This window comes from Natrix helvetica, assembly GCF_964273705.1.
Source record: "Natrix helvetica genome assembly, chromosome: 8".
Taxonomy (NCBI): domain Eukaryota; kingdom Metazoa; phylum Chordata; class Lepidosauria; order Squamata; family Natricidae; genus Natrix; species Natrix helvetica.
Window position 1 is genome coordinate 22,218,707 of NC_138559.1, and position 23,162 is coordinate 22,241,868.

Genomic DNA, 23,162 nt, shown 5'->3' on the forward strand with positions numbered 1-23,162 from the left:
TCCAACTTGACAGCCCACCATGTGTTGGGATTGCAATTCCCAATGGGTCTTGGTAGCCTTCCTTTGTATGCATGGATGCGTGCACCCAGGTATTCCATTCACACAGACAAACCTACATTCGTTATTCTGACCTAGTCTTCCCCAAACCACGAAGCAGAGTCCTAGTCCAAACAAAACCCCTTTTTATTAAGTTACTGTGAATTCTTCTCATTCACATCCAGCAAAGTCTTTCAAAGGTGAATTTATGGTCACAGACCTTATCTGCCTTGGAGAGCTGCCAGGCTGATGTCTTCAACACTCAACGCTGTACTTGGCAAGGAGTTTTTGAGAGTAATGAACTAATTAAGCAAACTAATTATCTCCCCTTTCGCTCCTCTTTACTCCCTCTGGGAGCGGCCATTCACCATCCAGCTGTGCCTTTACTCCTGAGTCGGCCCTTCTTCTTTAGCTGTTTCCTTCTCCTGGCAGTTGTGCATAAACGCACCCTAGGAAAAGGCTCCAGCTGTTCTTCTGCCCCACTGATATCTGACTCTAAAGGCAGCTGATAACTGTCAGATGGCCCTGGCCCCCTCTCTGCCTCCGTCGCAGAGCCCTCATCAGAGCCTTACCCAGACTCCAAAACTGGCTCATGTTCCTCCCCAACCTCTTCTCTCTTCCTCCCATGGCCACTGGCTGGCCACAACATTCATTTAGAGGTTAACTTAATCCTTATGAACTTATCTATTTGCTGTGGTGTTGACCACAGCAAACACCACAGGTATCGGGAGGCACCTCCTCTTGTACCTCTAGCAAACAATCTGAAAAGAAATGATGTGCTGTCACTCTGAAAGTTACAGATGTTTGTGGCCAAAAACCTTTCATTGTTCCATGCCTGTGAGATTGTGGATTGTATATATTGTTGAATGTATCATCACAATGGGAAGTTCTTTCTTTCAGATTGGCTATAAAGCAATCTTATTAGGTTCTGGGCATTATTTTCCCACACCAGATGTTTGCTAAGAGGACTTACAAATCAGATGGCTTATTGTAAAGCATCCATCCACGAAGGAAAGTTTTTGAACCAATGTTAATATATTCCCTAGATACTTAACTTGTTCCTTTCTCTGCAGACCCACCATATATCTCAGACACTAAGAACACGGGTGTGCCAGTGGGTCAAAAGGGCATTCTTCAGTGTGAGGCCTCTGCAGTTCCATCAGCAGAATTCCAGTGGTATAAAGATGACAAACGGTACATGGATTACTCAAGGGTTGCATGGCGGGGTGTGTCGTCATAGTTGCTAAAACATAAACGACCTATTCCTTAAAAATCTAGTATTTCTGCTACCACGCAAACAGGGAACATTGGAGGAAAAGTATAGTATGTTTGTCTGATTGTGTGTATGTGTGTATGTGCACATGAATTGAATAGAATCACAGGCAACTCAAACCCGCTGGATTTGTCGGCTGGAAAGACAGCAGTCCAAGTTCGAGACCTGAGTGCTACACGATGGGTTGAGTTCCCATCCTCGCCTCACCAGCCGAGCAGTTTGAAAGCATGCAAATGTGAATAGATAAATAGGTACCACCTCGGTAGGAGGATAACAACACTCTGTGATGTCATGCTGGCCACAGAAATATTTTTGGACGGCACTGTCTCAATGGCCTTGAAACGGAGTTCAGCATCATCCCCCTATAGTCAACAATGACTAGCGGGGTAAAATCTGCAAGGATTTCATGGTCTAACCCTGGCTTATTTGAGGAAGACTGACAGATTGCTGTAAGCTTCTTCATGAAGCCAGCCGACAGAGAGGAATTAGTCACCTCCTTCAGTAAATCTCCTCCTCCTACGCATCCAATGTTTTGTGTTCTCCACTTACTGCTATTTTCATTCATCACCGATCAACCTTGTCCTGCTCCATTCTACCGTCCGCATTCCCTTTGTTCAACTATTGGTTGTTTTGTTCTCTTTGCTAGCGAAATTTAAATTGTGAGCGGCTGGGACTTGAGATATTTTATATATTTGTTTTTGCCAATTATAAGTTATTCTGGAAAGAAGATTGATAGCACCGGCATTCGAAAGTGATTCTATCAAATGGGAGGTGCTCCGGTGTTTGTGGCAGACATCCTTGGCACAAAAAGATGCTTTCCTCTATACACAATCTGCAAATATTTTGAATAACAACTCTCATTGGTAGGATTTGTGCCAGAGATTCTCTGACACAATTCTTCCAAGATTCAGACATAGAGACTATTTATCACAGGTCCCAAGGCAGGAAAAGGCAGGATATGATCATTGTTAGAATTCTCACAGTGGATTCCTGTAGTCCTCGCAGCTGATGTTCAGAAACTGGGTCATTCTCCCCTCTTAAGGATCACAAAGAGACAGACTATAGAGATCCATTCAAAAATAACTATAAAGATATTGCCCATCTGACGAAGATACTATTTTAAGTTATCAATCCTGAGGCAAACTCCAATTATGTGATCATTTCATCAATTATCCTAGTAGCAAATTACTAGGTGTTGCTCCAAAGCCAGCCAGCTAGAGGTGGTATTCTAGAGAACCGGTAGCGGATATTTTGAGTAGTTTGGAGAACAAGCAAATAGGCTGGCCCTGCCCCTGCTGCCTCCCAGCCTCCCAGCCTCTCAGCTGATCTTCTTTTGTTGCCCAGGACAGGAGAATGGAGTTGGAAAGCAGGTTAGTGGGGTGAGGAGGGAATGGGGATTTTGCAGTATCCTTCCCCTGCCATGCCCACAAAGCCACGCCCACAAAGCCACGCCATGCCCACAGAACCAGTAGTAAAAAAATTTGAATCCCACCACTGAAGCCAGCACAATGTAACATAAAACGAGGAAACGTAGAAAGGAGTCAGATAAATGAAACAAAAGTGACGCATAAGAATATCAGCAAAGTGATGCACGTTGAAGGGAATGGGATGAAAGTGGAAAAGGGCATAGAACAGAAGACCATAATGTAATTCTTGGACGAAATATAGATCTCTAGTTATATTTTGCTCCTTTCATGTCCAGATCTTTTTGGGAGGTCATCTCTTATATTTTCCATCTTGAAGTGGCACCTGTTGGGTGATCACCTTGTAGAGGGTTGAATGTTAGATGGGAATGGAGCAAATCAGAGTCCTGGGGAAGAGAGGGACTTAGGGATAGATCTTAGGGCTAGATGTTTGTTTGATGCCTGGGTCCAGGGGTGAAATCCAGCAGGTTCTGACAGGTTCTGGAGAACCGGTAGCATAAATTTTGAGTAGTTCAGAGAACTGGCAAATGCCACCTCTGGCTGGCCCCAGAGTGAGTAGGAATGGAGATTTTGCAGTATCCTTCCCCTGGAGAGGGGTGGGAATGGAGATTTTGCAGTATCCTTCCCCTGCCAAACCACCAAGCCATGCCTACAGAACCGGTAGTAAAAAAAAAATGAATTTCACCACTGCCTGTGTCCCCTACTAACACTTAATGGAACTCACCTAGAGGAAGGAGGACAACCATTGAACCTCCTGCTCCTAACCCCTAAATTGATCCAGAAAGATACTGTGATCTCTAAGGATACTGAGAAATCAAGGAAGATCAGGATGGGTGCATGCATTCCCACCATCCCTGAAGATCAACAAGTGTGATCAATATCATTACCCTAACTAGATTTAAATCCCAGTGAAGTAATGTTCTTGTGAGCTAATTGAGTGATGTCCAGGCTACCAAGTGGCAGGCCTTTTTCCTTTTGCAATGAACTCATCTCCTGGAACAAGACTAAACCCCTGGCTAAACCAGTTGCAATATATATTTTAAGCGAAAGCTCTTCATAAAGGGATTGTGCGAACATGGAAAATTACATCAGTTCTATCCCCAAGCGAGGAGCTCCAATCTAGTTACAGCGCTCAAATACATTAAATTATAGGTAGCGATACAATTTACAAACAACCGCAGCAGTCTTTTATAACTATTTTATCTCCACGGTGAACTTGTGGCCATTCTTTCTCTTTCACGTTACAGCTCAGCTATTGGAATGTCTGTCTTAATAGAAGGGAATCTCTGTAGCTCTGGGGTTGAACAGTGGGGTCCTCGGTGTTTTCTGAGTTTGGTTGTGCATGGGAGATCTTACCTAGCTGGGAAGAAAAAATTCTTCAAGCAAATTCTTTCTCTTTCAGAGAGGACCAAGGACTCCACAATTCACACATTGGCGGGATTGGATTCCTGCATTTGGCTCTAGATGTGGAATTGAGTATATTATTGACTAATTTAAATCAGGGGTGTCAAACACAAGACCTGTGGTCTGCATCCAGGCCGCAATGTGGTCAGATTTAGCCCATGGAGTGTTGCTTTTACCCCATCTATCCAATGCGGCTTCACCCTAGTCTACCCAATGCAAAGAGGAAACATTGGGCCAGTGTAGCTTCGGCCCGGTCTACTCAGTGTGAAGGGGAAACATGCCAGCAGTTTGGGGAGTGGCATCAAGCTGGCCACACCCACCCAGTCAGCCATGCCCAGTGAGTGGCATCAAGCTGACCACACCCACTCACTCAGCCATGCCCAGTGAGTGGTGTCAAGCTGGCCACACCCACTCAGTCAGCCATGCCCAGTGAGTGGTGTCAAGCTGGACACACCCACTCAGTCAGCCATGCCCAGTGAGTGGTGTCAAGCTGGACACACCCACCCAGTTGGCCACGCCTGCCCAGCCCCCTGAGGTCAACCACAGCCCTGATGCGGCCCTCAATGAAATTGAGTTTGACATCCCTGGCTTAAATTATTTGTAGAGAATGAACATGATCGGTTATGGACCAGTTGCTTTGGCACACATCTTTTGCACCTGTTTTTAAAATATCGATACTGATGATCTGAAAAGAACAATCCAGGTACTTGTGTGATTGTAACGTCAAGGTTAGATGACCTTGATAATAATAGTCTCCATTTGATATTCCTGTTCCCCATGCCTGATTTCAGGATTATCCACATGGATGGTTCTTCTTTTCAGTGATCTGTTTCCTACAGAGTAACTGGTCCCTTCCATTACAGGATCAAAACTCATCTCTAGATACTCTTGATGATACCATGTAGAAAAATATTCCCAACATATTTTTCTATCAAGTTCCGTTCAATTTCACAAGAGAGCTGAAGATTGATGGATGAGTAGAGAATGTTGTCTTTGCCGATATTTATGGAGAATGAAACTTTCTGTCTCTCTGTCTCTCTGTCTGTTTGTCTGTCTGTCTGTCTCTCTCTTTCTGTCTTTCTGTCTGTCTGTCTCTGTCTCTCTCTGTCTCTCTCTGTGTTTCTCTGTCTCTAACTCTGTCTTTGTCTCTAATTCTGTCTTTGTCTCTCTTTCTGTCTGTCTGTCTGTCTGTCTGTCTGTTTGTCTGTCTGTCTGTCTCTCTCTCTCTCTCTCTGTGTCTTTGTGTGTGTGTGTGTGTGTGTGTGTGTGTGTGTGTGTGTGTGTGAATGTCCTGTCTTTTCTTTTTATAGACTTGTTCCTCCTGAGGCCTACAGCTTATATGGCTTCCCACACTTCAAAGAAATGTGAGGAAAAAAAGTCACGAAGGTGCAATTCTTTCTATGGAGCTTTTTTTTCTGATTAGGAAGTATGGTTACTTAGAAAGCTTTTAGAGAAGTGAAAAGCTGTAATGCTATCCTTTGCCACTTCCAACAAATTTAAAAGGAATGCTAAGAGAAATCGGAAACATATCTGAAACTATGCCGAGGAAAAAGTAGGAAGCTAGGGAGAAAAGGAAACTTAGAAATTGCAAGGTTCTTCTTTTGGCTTTCCCCAGCAACTAATCACATTCATTATTGGGTTAATAATAATTAATAGTATTATTTCATTATTGGATTATTCTATTACAACTTTCTTGTAATTTTGTTACAAGCTATTTGAGGTTTTTCTCAAATGCGAAATTATATACCATTGTAGAGAAGAAGAACAGAGGTGGTATTCTACTGGTTCGCACTGGTTTGGGCGAACCAGTAGTGGTGGTGGCACTAGGCTCCACCCACCTACCAAGACGTCATCACGGACCTTCCGCTACTGAACTGGTAGTGAAGAAAAGAGGATACTAAAGAAGAGGCTTAGCTGGAAGGCAGGATTAAACATGTCATCAGTTTAGAGTCATTATGTGGCCACAAGGGACCCAAGTCAAGCCAATTCCATTCACCCTTATCTAGATGTTGACTAATACAAGATTAGTCAACTTGTATTAGAGGTAGCAATAATAAACTCTTCTATGCTTCGAAGTTAACAAATGCTCCTGGTTATTTGTGCCTGACAACAACTGTGCTAATAGATGAAATATATGTGTCTGCATCTTTGTGGTTTTGTGTGTGTGTGTGTGAGAGAGAGAGAGAGGGAGGGAGGGAGGGAGGGAGGGAGGGAGAGAGAGAGAGAGAGAGAGAGAGAGAGAGAGAGAGAGAGAGAGAGAGAGAGAGAGAGAGAGAGAGAGAGAGAGAGAGAGAGAGAGAGAGAGAGAGAGAGAGAGAGAGCCTAACCTTGTAATTCCTGTGTTTCAGGCTCCTTGAAGGACAGAAAGGACTGAAAGTGGAAAACAAGGCCTTCTTCTCCCGTCTTACTTTCTTCAATGTCTCTGAGCAAGACTATGGAAACTATACTTGTGTTGCCTACAACCAACTAGGAAACACTAATGCTAGCATTATTCTCTACGGTAAGTCACAAATAAGTTGATGGTTTCAGCTAGCACTGGGATTCACAGAACTGTAGAATAATATTGGAAGAGGCCAAGGTCATTGAAGTCTAATTCCCTCTTTACGATAGGGATCCAAATTAAAACCTTCATGACAGATGGGTCTCGGGTTGACTATACCCACTGAATATTCACTGTCGTTCTGTATAATTGGCTCAATTGTCAAATTATAAGGGAAAAGGAAGCATAGGTAAAACAAAGAAGTGCCTGCTTATATGGAAAGCTATATAAAATCAGAACAGATGAAGACACAAATCGTTTTAATAAATTAGTGTTTTAAGATGTGATTGGTCAACATTAAATAGGTTCTCCCTTGTCATCTTACACTTAACCTGGCTAGGAGAAAGACATCTTACCTCATTATTTCTACAGTTTACACTTTGACATAAGATCTCAGGGGTTTTCTCAATGTAGGGCTTTCAGTAAAGTACAATTCTGAAATACCAAATGTCTCCACCAGCATAGAGAGTTTAGGAACAAAGCAGTCACTTGATGGCACAAAATCAGTTTATAGACCAATCCTTCCTTTAGCCATTTTTTTCCAATATCACATGTATCATAAATAATGACTTCACCGTCCTACTTTTCTCAAGTCATCAACATTCTCCATCCTCTTTTCTCCTGGATTTTAGAACTTGATTATGGTTGTGCAGATAACTCCCAAGAAATAATCATTATATTATTGTATTACATTGGTATCTCATCCATATATTTGTAGCAGTTGGACAGTGTCATACTTCAAATCTTTCCTTTCATCCCCAAATAGCCTCTAGGGATTTTATTATCGGGATAAAATTAGGAGGAATTTTGGGTTGAGCTGCTTTGAGCTCTCTAAGAAAAGGCAGGATGTAAATGCAACAAAAGAACCAATTTGTCTTTTTCATTGTTGCTGAACATCCTGCCTAAAAAAGAATCTCTCCGTTCACCTTGATTCCCCCACCCTCTGGAAGTAGCAAGGATGTTCTCCACAATTTCAAAGTGAAAGCTGTAGGACTTATTTTACTAAAAAGAGTTTCCTTTACTGAAATGGTTCTTCCTTTCCACTCACTTAAAAAGAAGACTATTTCCCATCATGGCAGGGAACGAAAGAAATCTGATTCCGTGGGCTACTAGACATATAAAATAACTGGAAAAAATAACCTGAACCGATGAACAATCTGCAATCAAGTCAATGTCAGAAACAGCTGCTTGCTAATTTTACAACATGGACAACAAGGCTGTCCAAAATTGGTGACTTTAAGACCTGTAGACTTCAACTCCCAGAATTCCCCAGCCAGGAATTCTGGGAGCTGAGGTCCACGTCTTTTTTTAATGTTTTATTTGTTTTATTTATTACTTATTACTTTGTTTTATTTATTGATATTACTTTCCACTTCCATCAAACAGTGTGTGATCTGGGTACAGTTACTTAGATACTCATAATCCACATATTTATTATTATATTTGTCACAATGTTAATAGTGTAACTATATATTAATATAATTGCAATAATACATCACATCTTCATCGTCAAATTCTCTTCACGTTAACATTTCCTTTTTTTATATCTCCTCCTCTCACGTCCCATTCGCTCCTTTTTTATGTCTTATGGGAGGGATCAATCATCTCCAAGCCTTACTCCCAAGTCGACCCTGTTTTCTTAATTGTTCTTGCCTTCTGGCAGCTCTGCGCATGCGCACACTGGGAACAGGCTCCCACTGTTCTTCTGCCTCACTGATGTCAGACTCTGGAGGGTCCAGAGGCAGCAAACAACTACCAGATGGCCTTGGCCCCCTCTCTGCCTCCGATGCAGAGCCCTTATCAGAGCCTTCCCCAGACTCCAGGACTGGCCCATGTTCCTCCCCAACCTCCTCACTGTCTGAATCTGCTGCCAGCTCTGCTGGCCACTGGCAGGCCACAACAATGAGTTGACACAGGTATTTTCTATTTAGAATTAGATCTTGCAAGATTCCCTTCTCCCAGGCTTCGAGAGATACTAACAGCAAGGAATGTCGAATCTTTATAGCTTCTCAAAAATAAAAGCAAAAGAAAAAAATATCTCACCAAGTCTTTCCTGGTATTGCTACCCTGAAGCGCCATCTGTTAAGTGAGGCGTTTGAGAATAAACAACCCAAGCAGCTCCACAATCCCAGGCGTGCTTCCAAGTTGTGCTTTCTATTACTTGGACATAAAATAAAATAAAAATTGACTATAGCAAAGGAAGGTGGGGAGAACGCTGAACCCTTATCTCAAAACTATTTTCTGCACGCGCCAGAACTCTGATTAAAGTGATGAATCCATCTGACACTGCTCACAGCCAGAGACAGATGTAATTGCTTGTCTTATTTGTTACGTTTCTTCTTTGTGTTAAGAGAAAGAACATGGCTGTTTGATCTTCTTCATAACCACTGGAAGTGGAGGTGAGCAAATCCTCCAGGGCCTTATTTCTTCTGCCTTTCACACAACTTCAAACCAGAGTTATTGCCCAGCATTCCAAGCCTTTCTATCTATCTATTGACCATTCCGAGATGGCCTTTTTATATAAAGCTTGAGGTTCACCACAAGGAACATCAATTGTCCAAAAGCTTTGTCCATAAAGATGACAACATGGTTCTTACAAACCGGGAGGGCAAACAAAATTCACAAGAACAAGGAAGGGATAGGACATAAGATGGGACCAAAAGATGATGATGATGATGATGATGATGATGATGATGATGATGATGATGATGATGATATCATCCATTCAATCATGCCCAACTCTAAGCGGTTCTATGGACCAGGTCTCTCCACATCTTCCAATCTTTCACTACTTCTTTGAATTGTTCTATACCTGGCTGGTGTCAGCTATGATGGTATCCAGCCACCATGTTTTGTTTTGTTTTGTTTTGTTTTGTTTTGTTTTGTTTTGTTTTGTTTTGTTTGTTTGTTTGTTTGTTTGTTTGTTTATTTATTTATTTATTTATTTATTTATTTATTTATTTATTTATTTATTTATTTATTTATTTATTATTTGGTTGGTTGGTTGGTTGGTTAGTTAGTTACTTAGTTAGTTAGTTAGTTAGTTAGTTAGTTAGTTAGTTAGTTAGTTAGTTTGTCACTCATGTACAAGATAACAGGAATTGGAATAAACATGAATAAGAACACAGGAAATGGGTACAAATAAATGGGGACAGTAGGATAGGGACAGTAGGCACGCTGGTGCGCTTCTGCACGCCCCTAAAAATGTTTCCTTTTGTCGCTAACTCTTCCAAGTATAACACCTGACATGTCACTGGAAGGCTGAATCATCCCTGTCTTATGGTCAAGGAAGATGTAGTCGCTTATCTAACACTTATCTTATTAGTAGTGTGAGAAAAATGGTTTAAAACACGTTTCAACATCATCGTGATGCAAGATTTACCCACATCTTACATCCTTGTCTATGTATCTTTATAGCAGCTGGTATGAACATAGAAATCTATTCTCTAATGAACGATCCAATAATCAGATTGACCAAGTATTGTATTTTAGCACTTATTCCACTAGCAGAAGGTATTATAACATTTCTTCTTTCTTCCAACATTCCAATCAAAATTCCTTCTGAATGCCTACATTAGATTTTCTTTGAATGTTCTTCAGGATTATTGGGTTTTGACCTGAGGCGGCTATTAATCAGGACCAAATTTGAGAGATAGGAATAGTGGACGGCATAAAGTTCTCACAACAGAATCATTTTAATATGTTAGCAAAAATAAACTGACTTTGAATGGAGTTGTGGCAGAGACGTTTCTTCAACCTTGCCATTTTGGATGCTTGACTGCTTAGTGTTTTCTTTACTCATATCTTTCCTTCATAGTTGGAAGTATAGTTAGAAAGAGGCTACCTTTAGAAAAGAAAAACAATTTGCCAGCTTTTTCTTGGATGCTACTATTTCCTTCATCAACTACATAGTAGTGGTAGTGGGAGAACAAAGTATGATAAATCTCCCATTATTTTTTTAAAAAAATGGTTGGAAAGAAATTTTCACCAGCATTGTTAATATTATCGTGGCTAACGTTGGATGGAAAATCAATATAGAAGCCCAGGAACAATATTATCTATCATTCCTCTCCTCAACCTCATTCTTCTCTGCCTTAGATAGGATTTTAAGAAAATAAAATGTATATTTATCCTTCCATATTCCTCGATCAAGACGTTTTTATCTCAGCCCATCTCAATTTTTTTTAAAAAAGAGAAAGTTAAACCTGCAACAGAACTGTAGCAAAGCACATGTAATGCTAGAACATGCCAGCTGAAATTTGACAACTGAATGAAAGTCATAAAGTTGGCTTTCAAAAGTTACTAATAGACGGAAACTGATGGTCAAAGGAAATCAATGCAATTGCTTCCAGTCGGTGATGAATAAGATGCAATATCAAGTAAATATTGCAGCTTGGCCTGAAATAATGTAAGAGGGCAGAGGGAGAGGAAGCAATTGGAAATATCTGTAGTGGCGCATGAAACCATGCAAACAATGGGATAGTTAACCCATCTGTACATTAGGAGCTAAAATGATGTATGATGCTGATGAGTTAACTCCTGATGACTTCCATCCCATCCCATCATCACAGAGTTGTACCATACAGCCTTGCAAAAGTTGTGGGACCAAACCCAGCCACTCATTAGGGTAGAGAATTATTTGAATCCCACCACTGAGCAAAGCCCAACTTGCAGAGCCAAGTAACAGAAGACAAGATGCCTCCAAGTCAGGTTCCGGTGCTAGAGTTTGGAATTAGACATTACCTCAGAGAACTCTGTGGAGTGTTTGGGTGGTAGGGAGTCAAAATCTGCAATAGTCAGAGTATGAAGTAGAGCTTCCATTTTACCTTGAAGCCTTTGGTCTACAGAGATTCTTCAGTTATGTGTTGTGAATGCCCCAACACTGGAAGTCTTTAAGAAGATGTTGGATAGCCATTTGTCTGAAACGGTATAGGGTTTCCTGCCTAGGCAGGGGGTTAGACTAGAAGACCTCCAAGGTCCCTTCCAACTCTGCTATTGTATTGTATTGTTAACATGTGGAGATTCTTCAGAAGCCCCGCTAGATTCTTCAATTAATCATTTTTCTTAATTATGTTGTGACTGTTGTTTCTTTTTCTCCTTCTCTTCTTCAGCTAAATCTCAGGTCTGTGGTAATGGTGGTTATGATGATGATGATGATAACAATGTTGGTGGATTCTGGTTCTTAGTTTGGATTGTAATTATCTTGCTTTATAGACTACTTTCCTAGCAAGCAAGTTATTGTTGCAAAGAGCATGGACCATGCTCTTTGCTGCCTCTTGTTCGAAACTCTGGTTTGTAGCGCCATTTCTCATATCGGTGGAAATAAGGAACATTGAGGGGGCAGGCTCAGGAAGCAATATATGGAAATAACAATGGCCATCAGAAATTTTAAACAACGAATCTTCTATACAGCTTTTTGTTTCTTGGAGGGAGAAGGGGAAAAGAACTACTTTTATCTTTGGAGATGCTTCCAATGGATAGTTTTTGTCTAAAGTAAGCTCCTTCTCACAGGGCTGAGAAGTTCGTCAGATCTGTGTAGATCTTCTTCCAAATACCCAACAAACCTCGATGGATAACATCACGAAATCCAAGAACATTTAATGTGTGGTTCTCCTAAGGGTTAGAGTTAGAGCAGCTTTTTTGCAAGGCTGACATTATTATGAATTACATTTCATGGAGTCACCTTTTCTCTTTCTACTTTCTATGCTTCACTTTCCAACAGCACTTGGTCTTACTTACTTACTTACTTACTTACTTACTTACTTACTTACTTACTTACTTACTTACTTACTTATTTATTTTTTTATTTTATTTTATTTTATTTTATTTTATTTTATTTTATTTTATTTTATTTTATTTTATTTTCCCATCCATTTCAGAGTCTGTCTTCTCTCCTGGCCCATCTCCTCATCCTCCTCCTCCTCCATTCCATTTCTTCTTTACACAATCTGTTTCGTGGAGTGCTAATTATGAAGCGATATATTTATTTTCCTTTTTTTATCTTCATTTTTTTTCTCTTCCATTGTTTCCTTACCTGGTTTAGAAATAAGTGAGCCCACAAGCTCAACCTTGTTCCAAGGTCAGTATTGTCTTGCTGTATGTCACATCTGCTCTGCCTCCCTTTATTGCAACTCCCCTCCCCTCCCTTTGATTCCCATTGCCTGTTGCCCTGTTCGATTTGCATGGAGGACTGTACTACTTCCTGCTTGGGGGGAGGGGTTTGTCCAGAGAAGGTACCGTCTGAGGGTGGTCTCCTTTTCGTCCATCGTGTGATGTCTGATCAGCAGTTGAAAGCTCCAATATCCAACTTGAGATCTCCTTTTGGAGAAATATCCCTTTAAAGGATCAAAAGTCTTCAAGATTCTGACCATTTCCCTTTTCTCTTCCCCACCCACAAAATAAAAATAATTTTGGGAACTGCTCCACTGATCAATTCCCTCGACTAGATGGGTTAACGCTTAAAAATAAAGTCATTGAATTAATTACCACTATCGATTAATCAACAGAACTGCTTGCCTCTCAATGTTCCATCATTGGAGGTTTTCAAGAAAACACCAGACAACATTTGTCCAGGTTGGTATAAGGATACCTGCCGTGGGCATGGCGTTGAACCAGTGGTGAAATTCAAGGTTTTTTTACTACTGGTTCTGTGGGCGTGGCTTGGTAGGCATGGCAGGTGAAAGATACTGCAAAATCTCCATTCCCTCCCCACTCTGGGGCCAACCAGAGGTGGTATTTGCTGGTTCTCAGAACTACTCAAAATTTCTGCTACCGGTTCTCCAGAACCTGTCAGAACCTGCTGAATTTCACCCTGGGTTGGACTCAAAGACCTCCAAGGTCCCTTCCAGCCCTTTGACTCTATCATTTAAAAAGACTACAGACTCCCAGAACATAATTCTTGAAATTTCTATTATATTTTGAGTATACGTAAACAAGTAAGCACATCGCTCTAAAAAAAACCCCAAAACATTCCTTTCCTTAGAAGATGTGCTTTCTTTTTAAAAGAAACTGGAAAAAAAATCTGAACATCTATTTCCAGCCCTTCACTATTAGTTAGGTTCTTTGGAGAAATATTTCCTGCCCAGTGGTGGGATCCAAATAATTTAACAACCGGTTCTCTGCCCTAATGACCAGCTGGGTAGGTAGCGGCTTGGTGATCATGTGACCGGGTGGACATGTCCAACTCAACGTCACTCACGTTGATGAGTGCTTCGCCTTAGCTGTTACGATGTAATAAGGGTTAACCGGAGAGGCAGTTTCTGTAAGCAGGGCAATACATTTTAGCTAGAAACAACACCAGAATGTTTCCTTCCTGCCTTCCTTACAGGATTAGCCCTGTAAAGTAAAAGAAAACAAAATAAGATTTCTTCCAACAACTGGTTTTCCGAACTGCTTAGAAAGTTGACAACCGGTTCTCCCGAATAGGTGCAAACTGGCTGAATCCCACCACTGGTCCTGCCCACCCACCCACCCACCCCATTTTTTTCGTATATGGATATGATGATGAATGGCCAAATAGGAAAAATAAATCCTCCCCCAGCAATGTCAACTACAAATACAATTCTGAAGTCTCTTTTTAGTAAAATTTCCTGTGAATCAACCAAGGAGTACTAATGCTGAAGTGATTCTTTGTCCCTTACCAAATTCCACTTTTCAAGTGTGGAAGTTGAGTCACAGCAAGTGGACTTTTCTCTTTTTTGGTTTGAATCATTTTGTTGCTGATCTGACTTGAAGAAATACCAAAGCATTTCAAACTTAAGAAGAAAGTCCAGTTGCCATCACTTAACCTCCAGACAGATCTACCTGGATGACTGAGAATCATCATTGAAATGCTTTTTAAGGTCCTCTCAAAGGTAGTTTTTTTTTCAAAAGGCAACTGAATTGCTTTTTATTTGAGGAAGAAGAAGATGCTTCACTTCTCATCCAAGAAGCTTCATTAGTTGTACCTCTGTTATAACTGATGAAGCCTCTTGGATGAGGAGCAAAATGTCTTCTTCTTTCTCAAATAAAAAAAAAACAGTCCATGTGCCTTTTGAAAAGCACTTTTGAGACAACTATGACCTGGATGACAGAGAAACTCCGTAGACACATTTCAAGGTTCCTTTGAAAGAACCAAGAGTTGAAACCTCTCATAAAACCAGGTGAAATTGGCAGAGTAGACATGCCTAAGAATTATGCTCGTTGGAAGAATTTAACATTTACAGCTTCTTATTCTTCCTGTTCTTAGAAGACTTCCCTGGTCAAGGTAGAAATTGATATATGGGTGTGTTGCAGAAAGACACTGGGCTTATTAGCTGGATTTGATTTTCTGGTTTCCTCAAAGGAGCATGTAGATGCCAGCATGCACAAACTCCAAATTATTCTACTTATCATAAATGTATGTGAAGCTCGTCAACCATTCGAAGAATGCTGTAAATATTTGTTGAGGTATCCCTATGCCAACTGGGCTGCTGAAGGGATCAGCTGTTCCCTCATCTGTGTCCTGGTAACAAAAATGAAACAAGGCCTTTGAAGTAAATATTGACAATGGGGGAAAAAACAGGCAATGCAATTGGTGGCCTGATAAATAGAGGATGGGCTTCGGGAGAAGGAGTTGTAGGACTGGCTGGAATGGGTCCCAAATTGTACCACCTGGTAGATGGAGATGACAGGCAGAGACAGAAACAATCCCTGGTAGAAAATCACGCCTCAGATCTAAATGTGTAAACTGGTTGACTTTAAAGAAAAAAATCACCAATTGAAGAGAACATTTGCAGCTCCGGGGTGAACTCTTGGGGTCTCTGATACCCTCTGAACCTGGTAGACATTTCACTATCCAACTACCTATTTTTCAGAGTATAAGACTCACTGGAGTATAAGAGGCACCAAGATTTTGAACTCTGCAGACGTCCCCAAAATGGCCTGCTTTTCACAAAAACAGGCCTGTTTTTTTTTTCCAAAAAAGGGTATGCATAGCCTTTAGGAGGCTTGTAGAGTGCTCCTGGGGGCTGGGGGGGGGGCAAAAATGAGCAAAAATCGGCCTGTTTTTCACTCATTTTTGTCCTCCCCAGCCCCCAAGACCACTCTGGAAGCCTCCTAAAGGCTACGCATGGCTATTTTTGCAAAAGGGGGGGGGGGTTCAGTAGACCAAAAATGCTGTATTAAGTGTATAAGACACACCCAGATTTTCAACCTCTTTTTTGAGGGAAAAAGGTGTGTCTTACACTCCCAAAAATACGATAGGAACATTATCAGTGCACCAGAATTCTCTTAAATTCTTAGAAGAACTGAAGATGCTACCTAGTTGGGTAATGAGACATCTCCAAGAAAACAGCCAAGCATAGAGACTCAAATAAAATAAAATAAAATAAAATAAAATAAGGAATGCAGGTAAAATGAGTAATTTGAGCCAGACCTACATCCAATTTCTCATTCTTCTTTGAAGAGGTACAATGCTAATTCTTCAGACCACCATTAGATCCCATCCTTGATTTTCAGAAAATGAATGTGGCTTGTCTGTCAGTCTGCATCCCTTCGCCCCTTGCAGAACCAAACACCAATATGCAGCTGCCTCATTCTGAAAGAAAAGAAAAGAAAAAGAGCTGATTTATTAACTCATTTTTCTTTCTTTCTGTTTCTTTTTTTACTTCCCCTTCTGCATGGCTTCCTTATGTGTCTCCTCATGCTCCCTACATTCTGCCATGTAAGTATTACTGGCCTCTATACCAGATGTTATGGATGATGGATGAGGAATGAATGTTCAAGGGCTCCAAGGGAAGAGGGTGGACCGAAAAGACTCGGGAAAGGGAAGGGATGGGATGAAAACATTTTGATGGGCCACCCAAAGTAGGCATATCTTGGAATCAATACATACAATGTGGAGGGGCCAAAGTCAATTACGCTTTTAGATTTGGGCCTACTGTAGGTGTTGAATTCCCGTTGCCTTGCCTTCTTTGTCTTTATTCTTACACCCTTCCCCTCTAGTTTAATGTGAAGGTAGCACTCAGCCAACATGTCCAAGCTACTACAGGTAGTCCTTGACTTACCTAACATGTCCAAGCTACTACAGATAGTCCAAAAATTCTGTTGCTAAGTGAGACATTGCTTGCCACATTAGTTCAACTTAGTAACATCGGTTGTTCAGTGAATCCGATTTCCCCGTTGATTTTGCTTGGTCAGAAGGTCACCAAAGGTGATCACGTGACCCTGTTGATCACAACAGCAGTCACAAATATTTATTTGTTTATTACTTTGTCAAATAGGTACAGGATAGCAGGTATAAGTATGAACATGGACATGAACAATATATATATCCTTGCTCAGAAAACTCGAATGCAAAAAGGTAGAATTGGGGGATAGCTATCTTGGCAATAGTAATAGAGATGAAGCAGTTGATTTAAAACAGAGGTGTGAAACTCGATTTCACATCAGGGTTGTGCTTCACCTCGGGGGAGTGGATGTGGCCAGGGTAGGCATGGCCAGCTCCATGTCCTGCAGCCCTCTGCCATCAAAAACGGAGCCCAGGAGGGCCGGCAGAGGCACCATGTTGATGCAGTAGTTAGAATGCAGTATTGCAGGCAAACTTTGCCAACTGCCGGCAGTTCAATCCTCACTGGTTCAAGGTTGATTCAAACTTCCATCTTTCCGAAGGTGGCAAAAGATCCAGATGCAAACTGCTTAGAGGCAGCTGTAAAGGATTGTGAAGCAATGCATATCTAAGTGCTCTTGCTACCTTCTTTCCTTCTTTCCATCCTACCTCCCTCTCCCTCCTGATGATGCAGTGGTTTAGAATGCAGTATTGCAAGCAAACTCTGTCCACTGCCAGAAGTTCGATCCTCACTAGCTCAAGGTTGACTCAACCTTCCGTCCTTTTGAGGTTGATAAAATGAGGAGCCAGATTGTTGTGGGCAAGATTCTGACTCTTGTAAAACTGCTTAGAGAGGGCAAACGTGTATAAGTCTAAGAGCTATCACTATTGCTATTTGTAGCTCAGGCTTCCAAGGAAAAGAAAAAGTTACCATGTGACTCAGCCATCTGTAACAGTCCTCCGTGTGTCCTAAACCTGGCATCTTAGTGGATGTCTCAGCTGGTTTGGGCAAACCAGATTTTACATCTGGTTTGCCAAACCTATAGTTGAAAGGACTGGTTGGCCCTGCCCACCCCACTCCACCCCTCCCAGGAGTCTCAACGCAGCCCATTTTGGATGCCAGGTAAGTCCAGGGCCCAGACGGAAGCTCTGGGAGGGCAAAAAATGCCCCCCCCCCCGAAGTCCGGAAACAGACCTGTTTCTGGCCTCTGGAGCCTGGGGGAGGCCTTTTTCGCCCTCTCAGAGACTCAAGGAAAACCTCCAGAGTCTGGAGAGGGCGAAAACGCCCCACCCACTGTAGTGCAGGAGGCCAAGTAGAACACACCCACCCAGCAACTGGGCAGAGAACCAGTTGCTAATTTTTTTCAATCCCACCCCTGATGTCTTAGCAGGGAATTCCAGTGCAGGTCTTCTCCTTTCATTTGTTTGCTTGTTCTCCTGTTCTCTAGGTAGATAATCAAGGGATAATAGAGTTTCTCCTCTGGTGTAACTCTAGGGCTTCATTATTGCCCACTTCATGAGCACAAAGGGATTCATATTGGATGGGAGCCATCACCAAAGGCCAGGAAAGGTCGCTTAGATTTCTTTGTTCTCTCGGCTTCCACTGATGGTCATTTTGGAACTAGTTCTTTATTGCCATCCTCACCGAAGCTGTGGGCTAAAGGAACCTCCAGCGCTTGTTGCAACATTTCAAAGGATTCAGCTTAGCTGTCAAGCTAATTCTAACCTTTCAGCATTGCTGCTGAAGCTGCAATCTCTGTTAGATCAGTCAACGTTATCAGTTGTGTGTGCATGTGTGTGCGTGTGTCTCTGTGTTATGTGTGCAGGTAAACAGTTTGCAGGATACAAATTGGGGTACTAATAAATGCAATGCACACATTCTTGACCTAGTCTTATTGTGGTAACCATTATATCCAGGGTATGGTAATTCAGGATCTTTGGGAAGCTTGATAGGTGAACCTCCAGGGAGAAAATCTGTGTGGGCACTGGGAGTTGAAAACGACTTGATGGCACATCATCCAGCCATCCAGCCATCCCTCCATCAATCAATCAATCAAAATTCTAAATGTGCCTTCTGGCAAGCATTGCTTAGGGATTCTGAGCACGTTAGCTTGATCAGGCGACATTCTTTTGGTGTCCAGAAGTTCTAACCAAGAACTCCTTCCAAATATAGTTCTCCAGTAAATGTGTCCATTTTTAGCTCTGCTATTATCTCTTCTACTCAAAAAGAAAAGTATAAAATTGATTTGACATCTAAAAGCTCCTTCCTCGTAGTGGCATATGGAAACAATGCATTTTCAAAAAGAATCCATTCCAAATGAGCATATTAGCCAATTTCTTTTAATTTTACTTCTGCGTCTTTGTTTCATTTCATTTTAACCATTCCTAAAGTCCAACCGATTGGGAGGGAGGCAACAGCAAAGAGCTCCGGTATATATTCTTGGACTGGTAGAACAGGAGAGTCAAACTCAATTTCATTGAGGACCACATCAAGGTTGTGTTTGACCTCGGGGGGGGGGGGGCATGGCCAGGGTGGGCTTCGCCAGCTCAACATCACTTGCATCAGAGGCACCAGTGGTGGCCCGAGGACTCTGCCGGTGAAAACGGACTCCTGAGCGCTGTTTTTGGCTGCAATGTCCTCCTGCAACATCCTACCAGCAAAAACGGACCTCGGGAGGGTCACATGTGGATCCGCGGATGTGCGGATCTGGACCCCGGGCTTGAGTTTGACACCCCTGTAGTAGAGGAATACTTGAAGCTTACTGGGTTTTTATATTATCTCACTATTTTATTTTATTCTTTCATTTTCTTATGATATTTATAGGGTGACCATATATGACTCTGAGTACTAGGTTGGTTCCTGTAGTATTCTTTTTAGCTTTATAAAGATTTTGGGATGGATGAATGGATATAAATTGTTTTCTCTATCTCAGTGGTGCCTATGCTCCAGGGAATTACCTGTCCAAAAAAAAAAACCCTCCATCTTCACAAATTCAGGGTCTGCAAAGACTTTGTTGCTCAATGTTGGATACTGGTAAGATTTACCAACTCTTGTTTGAGGACAGGAAAAGATGGTGAGGTTTCTGAAGGGCAGAGCATGAACTAATCATATTAATTCACAAATAGTTGTTCAAAAATATGTATTAAATATTTATAGTATCCAATATGGGCAAGGTTCTTCTTGCACACAAAGCCACCCCTTTTTAAACATCAGATGATACCTTTCAAAGCAGTTATTTAAAGAACAAGGCATTCAGAATGGTTTTAAGAACAATTAAACACTTAACTCTCCATCTATACCCAACTGCCTGTGTGATCAGAAGGTTGTATGGTGCTAACTTTACTGCCAATATACAGTATGTGGACTTATACAATACAATAGCAGAGTTGGAAGGGACCCTGGAGGTCTTTTAGTCCAACCCCCTGCCTAGGCAGGAAACCCTATGCCATTCCAGACAAATGGCTATCCAACATCTTATTAAAGACTTCCAGTGTATGGGCACTCACAACTTCTGGAGGCAAGCTGTTCCATTGATTAAGATGTTCCACAATTGCTTGATAAGACGATGTACTTCTTAATTGCATTATATTATGCATGCAATGGAAATTTAGATGGAGACATGAAACTTTGTTGTTAGTTGCAAAGTCGTGTTTGACCCATCGCGACCCCATGGGCAACATTCCTCCAGGCCTTCCTGTCCTCTACCATCGTCTGGACTCCATTTAAGCTCATGCTTACTACTTCGGTGACTCCATCCAGCCACCTCCTTCTCTGTCATCCCCTTCTTCTTTTGCCCTCCATCGTTCCCACCATTAGGCTCTTCTCCAGCGAAACCTTCCTTCTCATCAGGTGGCCAAAGTCTTTGAGTTTCATCTTCAGGATCTGGCCTTCTAAAGAGCAGTCAGGGTTGATCTCCTCTAGGACTGACCGGTTGGATCGACTTGGAGTCCAAGGGACTCACAGGAGTCTTCTCCAGCACCAGAGTTCAAAGGCCTCCATTCTTTGGCCCTCAGCCTGTCTTATGGTCCAACTTTCAGACCTGAAACTAGCAAGCCAATTTTAATTTTGCATGAGGTCAGAAAGTACATTTGGTGATTTGCTGGTCCAAAGTTATTAAAGACTGAATTCAGCCATTGGTTTTTTTTTGTTGTTGTTATTGTTAACTTGCTAACGGTGTATGTCCTATTTATTACCTCCATATCTTGGGTGCTCATGCTTCCATGAACTGACACTATTCAATCTGTCTTCTTTCAGGCCCTGGAGCAGTGCATGATGGGAACAGTGGTGGGTCAAGAAGAGCTGGCTGCGTGTGGCTGCTTCCGTTGTTTCTTTTGCACCTCCTGATGAAGTTTTGACCCTTTTGAAGATGGTGATTCTAAGAGGAAGGGAGGGGGAGGGGAAAAAAGGAAGAATACTTTTACAAAGTCAGAAAATTATCCTAATAGTCAAGAATATATTATCACAAAATCTCGGAGAGAAAGAAAACAAGTCTGGGAGTGGGGAAAAAACCCTAAGAAGAATCCACAATGATCTACTGAAGTTCCAACACAACGGAGCGTTCTTGTTTTCTTTCTCTTTTTACTCCTATTTTTTTTCTGTCATGGACAAGGATGCAGCTGTTGGTGACGGATCAGTGCATTTGGCTAATGAGTGATCACTCTGCCTCTTTGGACTCAGATGTTTTGTTGCTCTACTTTCCAGATTCCAGGTTCTTTGAATCTGGAGGATTCCCCAGTGAGCTGTTTGGCACCTCACATCTCATGGCTTTCTTCCACCCATTCTCGCCATTCCATGGACTCTGCTCTCCTCCGTACAATGGCCAATCCTAACCGAGAAACAACCTACCACAACCTCTCACACACACACACACAAAAGTTCACGCACAGCTGCAAGAAAACAAAACACCACTGTCACCCAACGATTTAAGACATTAATTCACTGTACTACGTGGATGTACTACATGGATATTGCGGGATTCTGAGTCATTATTAATTTTATTAATTATATTTTCTGATATGAGCCTAGAACTGTTCGTTCATTAAAAAAAAAGTACACACACACAGAAAAACAAACCCCAACAAAAAGAAAAGAAAAAGAAAGAACGAATGAATGAATGAAACAAGTTGAATACTGGCCTTTTCAACTAGGTTTACAGGCTGTGGAGCTTCAGCGTCGATGATGGTTTGCGTGATCAGTTGGGATGAGAATGGACACTTTTGTAGGCGAAATTGTGAGATGGAAACAACGGGCTCTACCAGCAGTACCGAGTAACTCATTCCTTATTCTGGGTGTTCAAACGAAGAAGGCTTCCCACTGTTTCCATAATGTTTGGAAGCTCATCGTACGTTGAGTTTGATTGATATGCTTATTCTTTTTTTATGCTGTGCTTGTATGCATGTGTGTGTGTGTGGTGTGCATACACACACACACACATTCACACACTCACATATATATGAAAGATAAAATATTTTTTGTTAGCATTCTGTCACACTTTCTCAGCTGGGTCCTTCTTGCACACATTACTGCATGCTGTAAATGGAGTTAACTGTGTATTAGACTGGAGGATAAAGTTTTATTGGTAACTGTGTATTTAACTCCTCCCTCTTATTTTTCTTTTTCCTGTTTTCTGTTTTTTCCCCTCTCTTTCCCTCACTCCCCTCCTCCCTCGCTCCATCTTTCTTATTTTCCTTCGAATTATTTACATGGTGAGGACATTTATAAAAAGAAAAAGAAAAAAAAAGAAAAAAAAATCTGCAGCATATGTTTCCACATTCAAAATTCTTTAAGTGGGGGAGGTGAAATAATGATGGTGGAAAGCTAACACACTTTCTTTTCCCGATCCTTTCCCACCCTGCACAACTCTTTACAGCTCCAGATTAAAAACATAGCAAGGGCTGCAAAAAAAAAGGAGGGGAGGAAGAAGAAAAAAAAGAGAAAAGTTTCAAATAATGCTATGTCTTTTAAGAAGAAAGGGAGGAGGGGGAAGAAACTCCCCTCAAATTGCATTCACTTTGTTCTCTTGGGTTTTTTCCTTTTCCTTTTCAATGGACCTGGAGAAGCGCACTTTGATGTTGGAGGTTGGGAGTAACCTAAAATAGAGGCCTTTTTTTGCCCTTGGTTTGTTTGGAGGTCAAAATGGGAGGCTGTCTCTGACTTTACATTAAAAAGAAAAAGAATATGTACCATGTTGTCTGTTCATCTGGTTGTGCCATCTCGTTCCTAAATTGATGGGGAGGAGGATTGAATGTAGAGCTCAATAAAACATTGAACTTGGATGCAAGGGAGAGGTGAGTGAGGAGACCATAGTGGAAAGCCACCACTGAGAAAAAGGTAAGTAGCAACTAATGTAAAGGTAAAGGTTCCCCTCGCACATATGTGCTAGTCGTCCCCAACTCTAGGGGGCGGTGCTCATCTCCGTT

At 41.6% G+C, this 23,162-nt stretch overlaps 1 protein-coding gene across 4 annotated transcripts in view; it reads left to right on the top strand.

Moving 5' to 3' along the window:
• Positions 1–22,923, top strand: part of NTM (neurotrimin) — a 686,981-nt gene extending 664,058 nt beyond the window's left edge. The window contains exons 6-9 of one of the 4 annotated variants that reach the window (XM_081961267.1): positions 1,110–1,230; positions 6,486–6,637; positions 12,720–12,755; positions 20,998–22,923. In XM_081961267.1, the coding sequence (XP_081817393.1) occupies positions 1,110–1,230; positions 6,486–6,637; positions 12,720–12,755; positions 20,998–21,098 (410 nt within the window). In that variant the 3' untranslated portion in view covers positions 21,099–22,923. The remainder of the gene's footprint in view (positions 1–1,109; positions 1,231–6,485; positions 6,638–12,719; positions 12,756–20,997) is intronic. The other 3 variants (XM_081961268.1, XM_081961270.1, XM_081961269.1) reach the window with 3 other exon arrangements.
• The last annotated feature ends 239 nt before the right edge of the window (positions 22,924–23,162 follow it).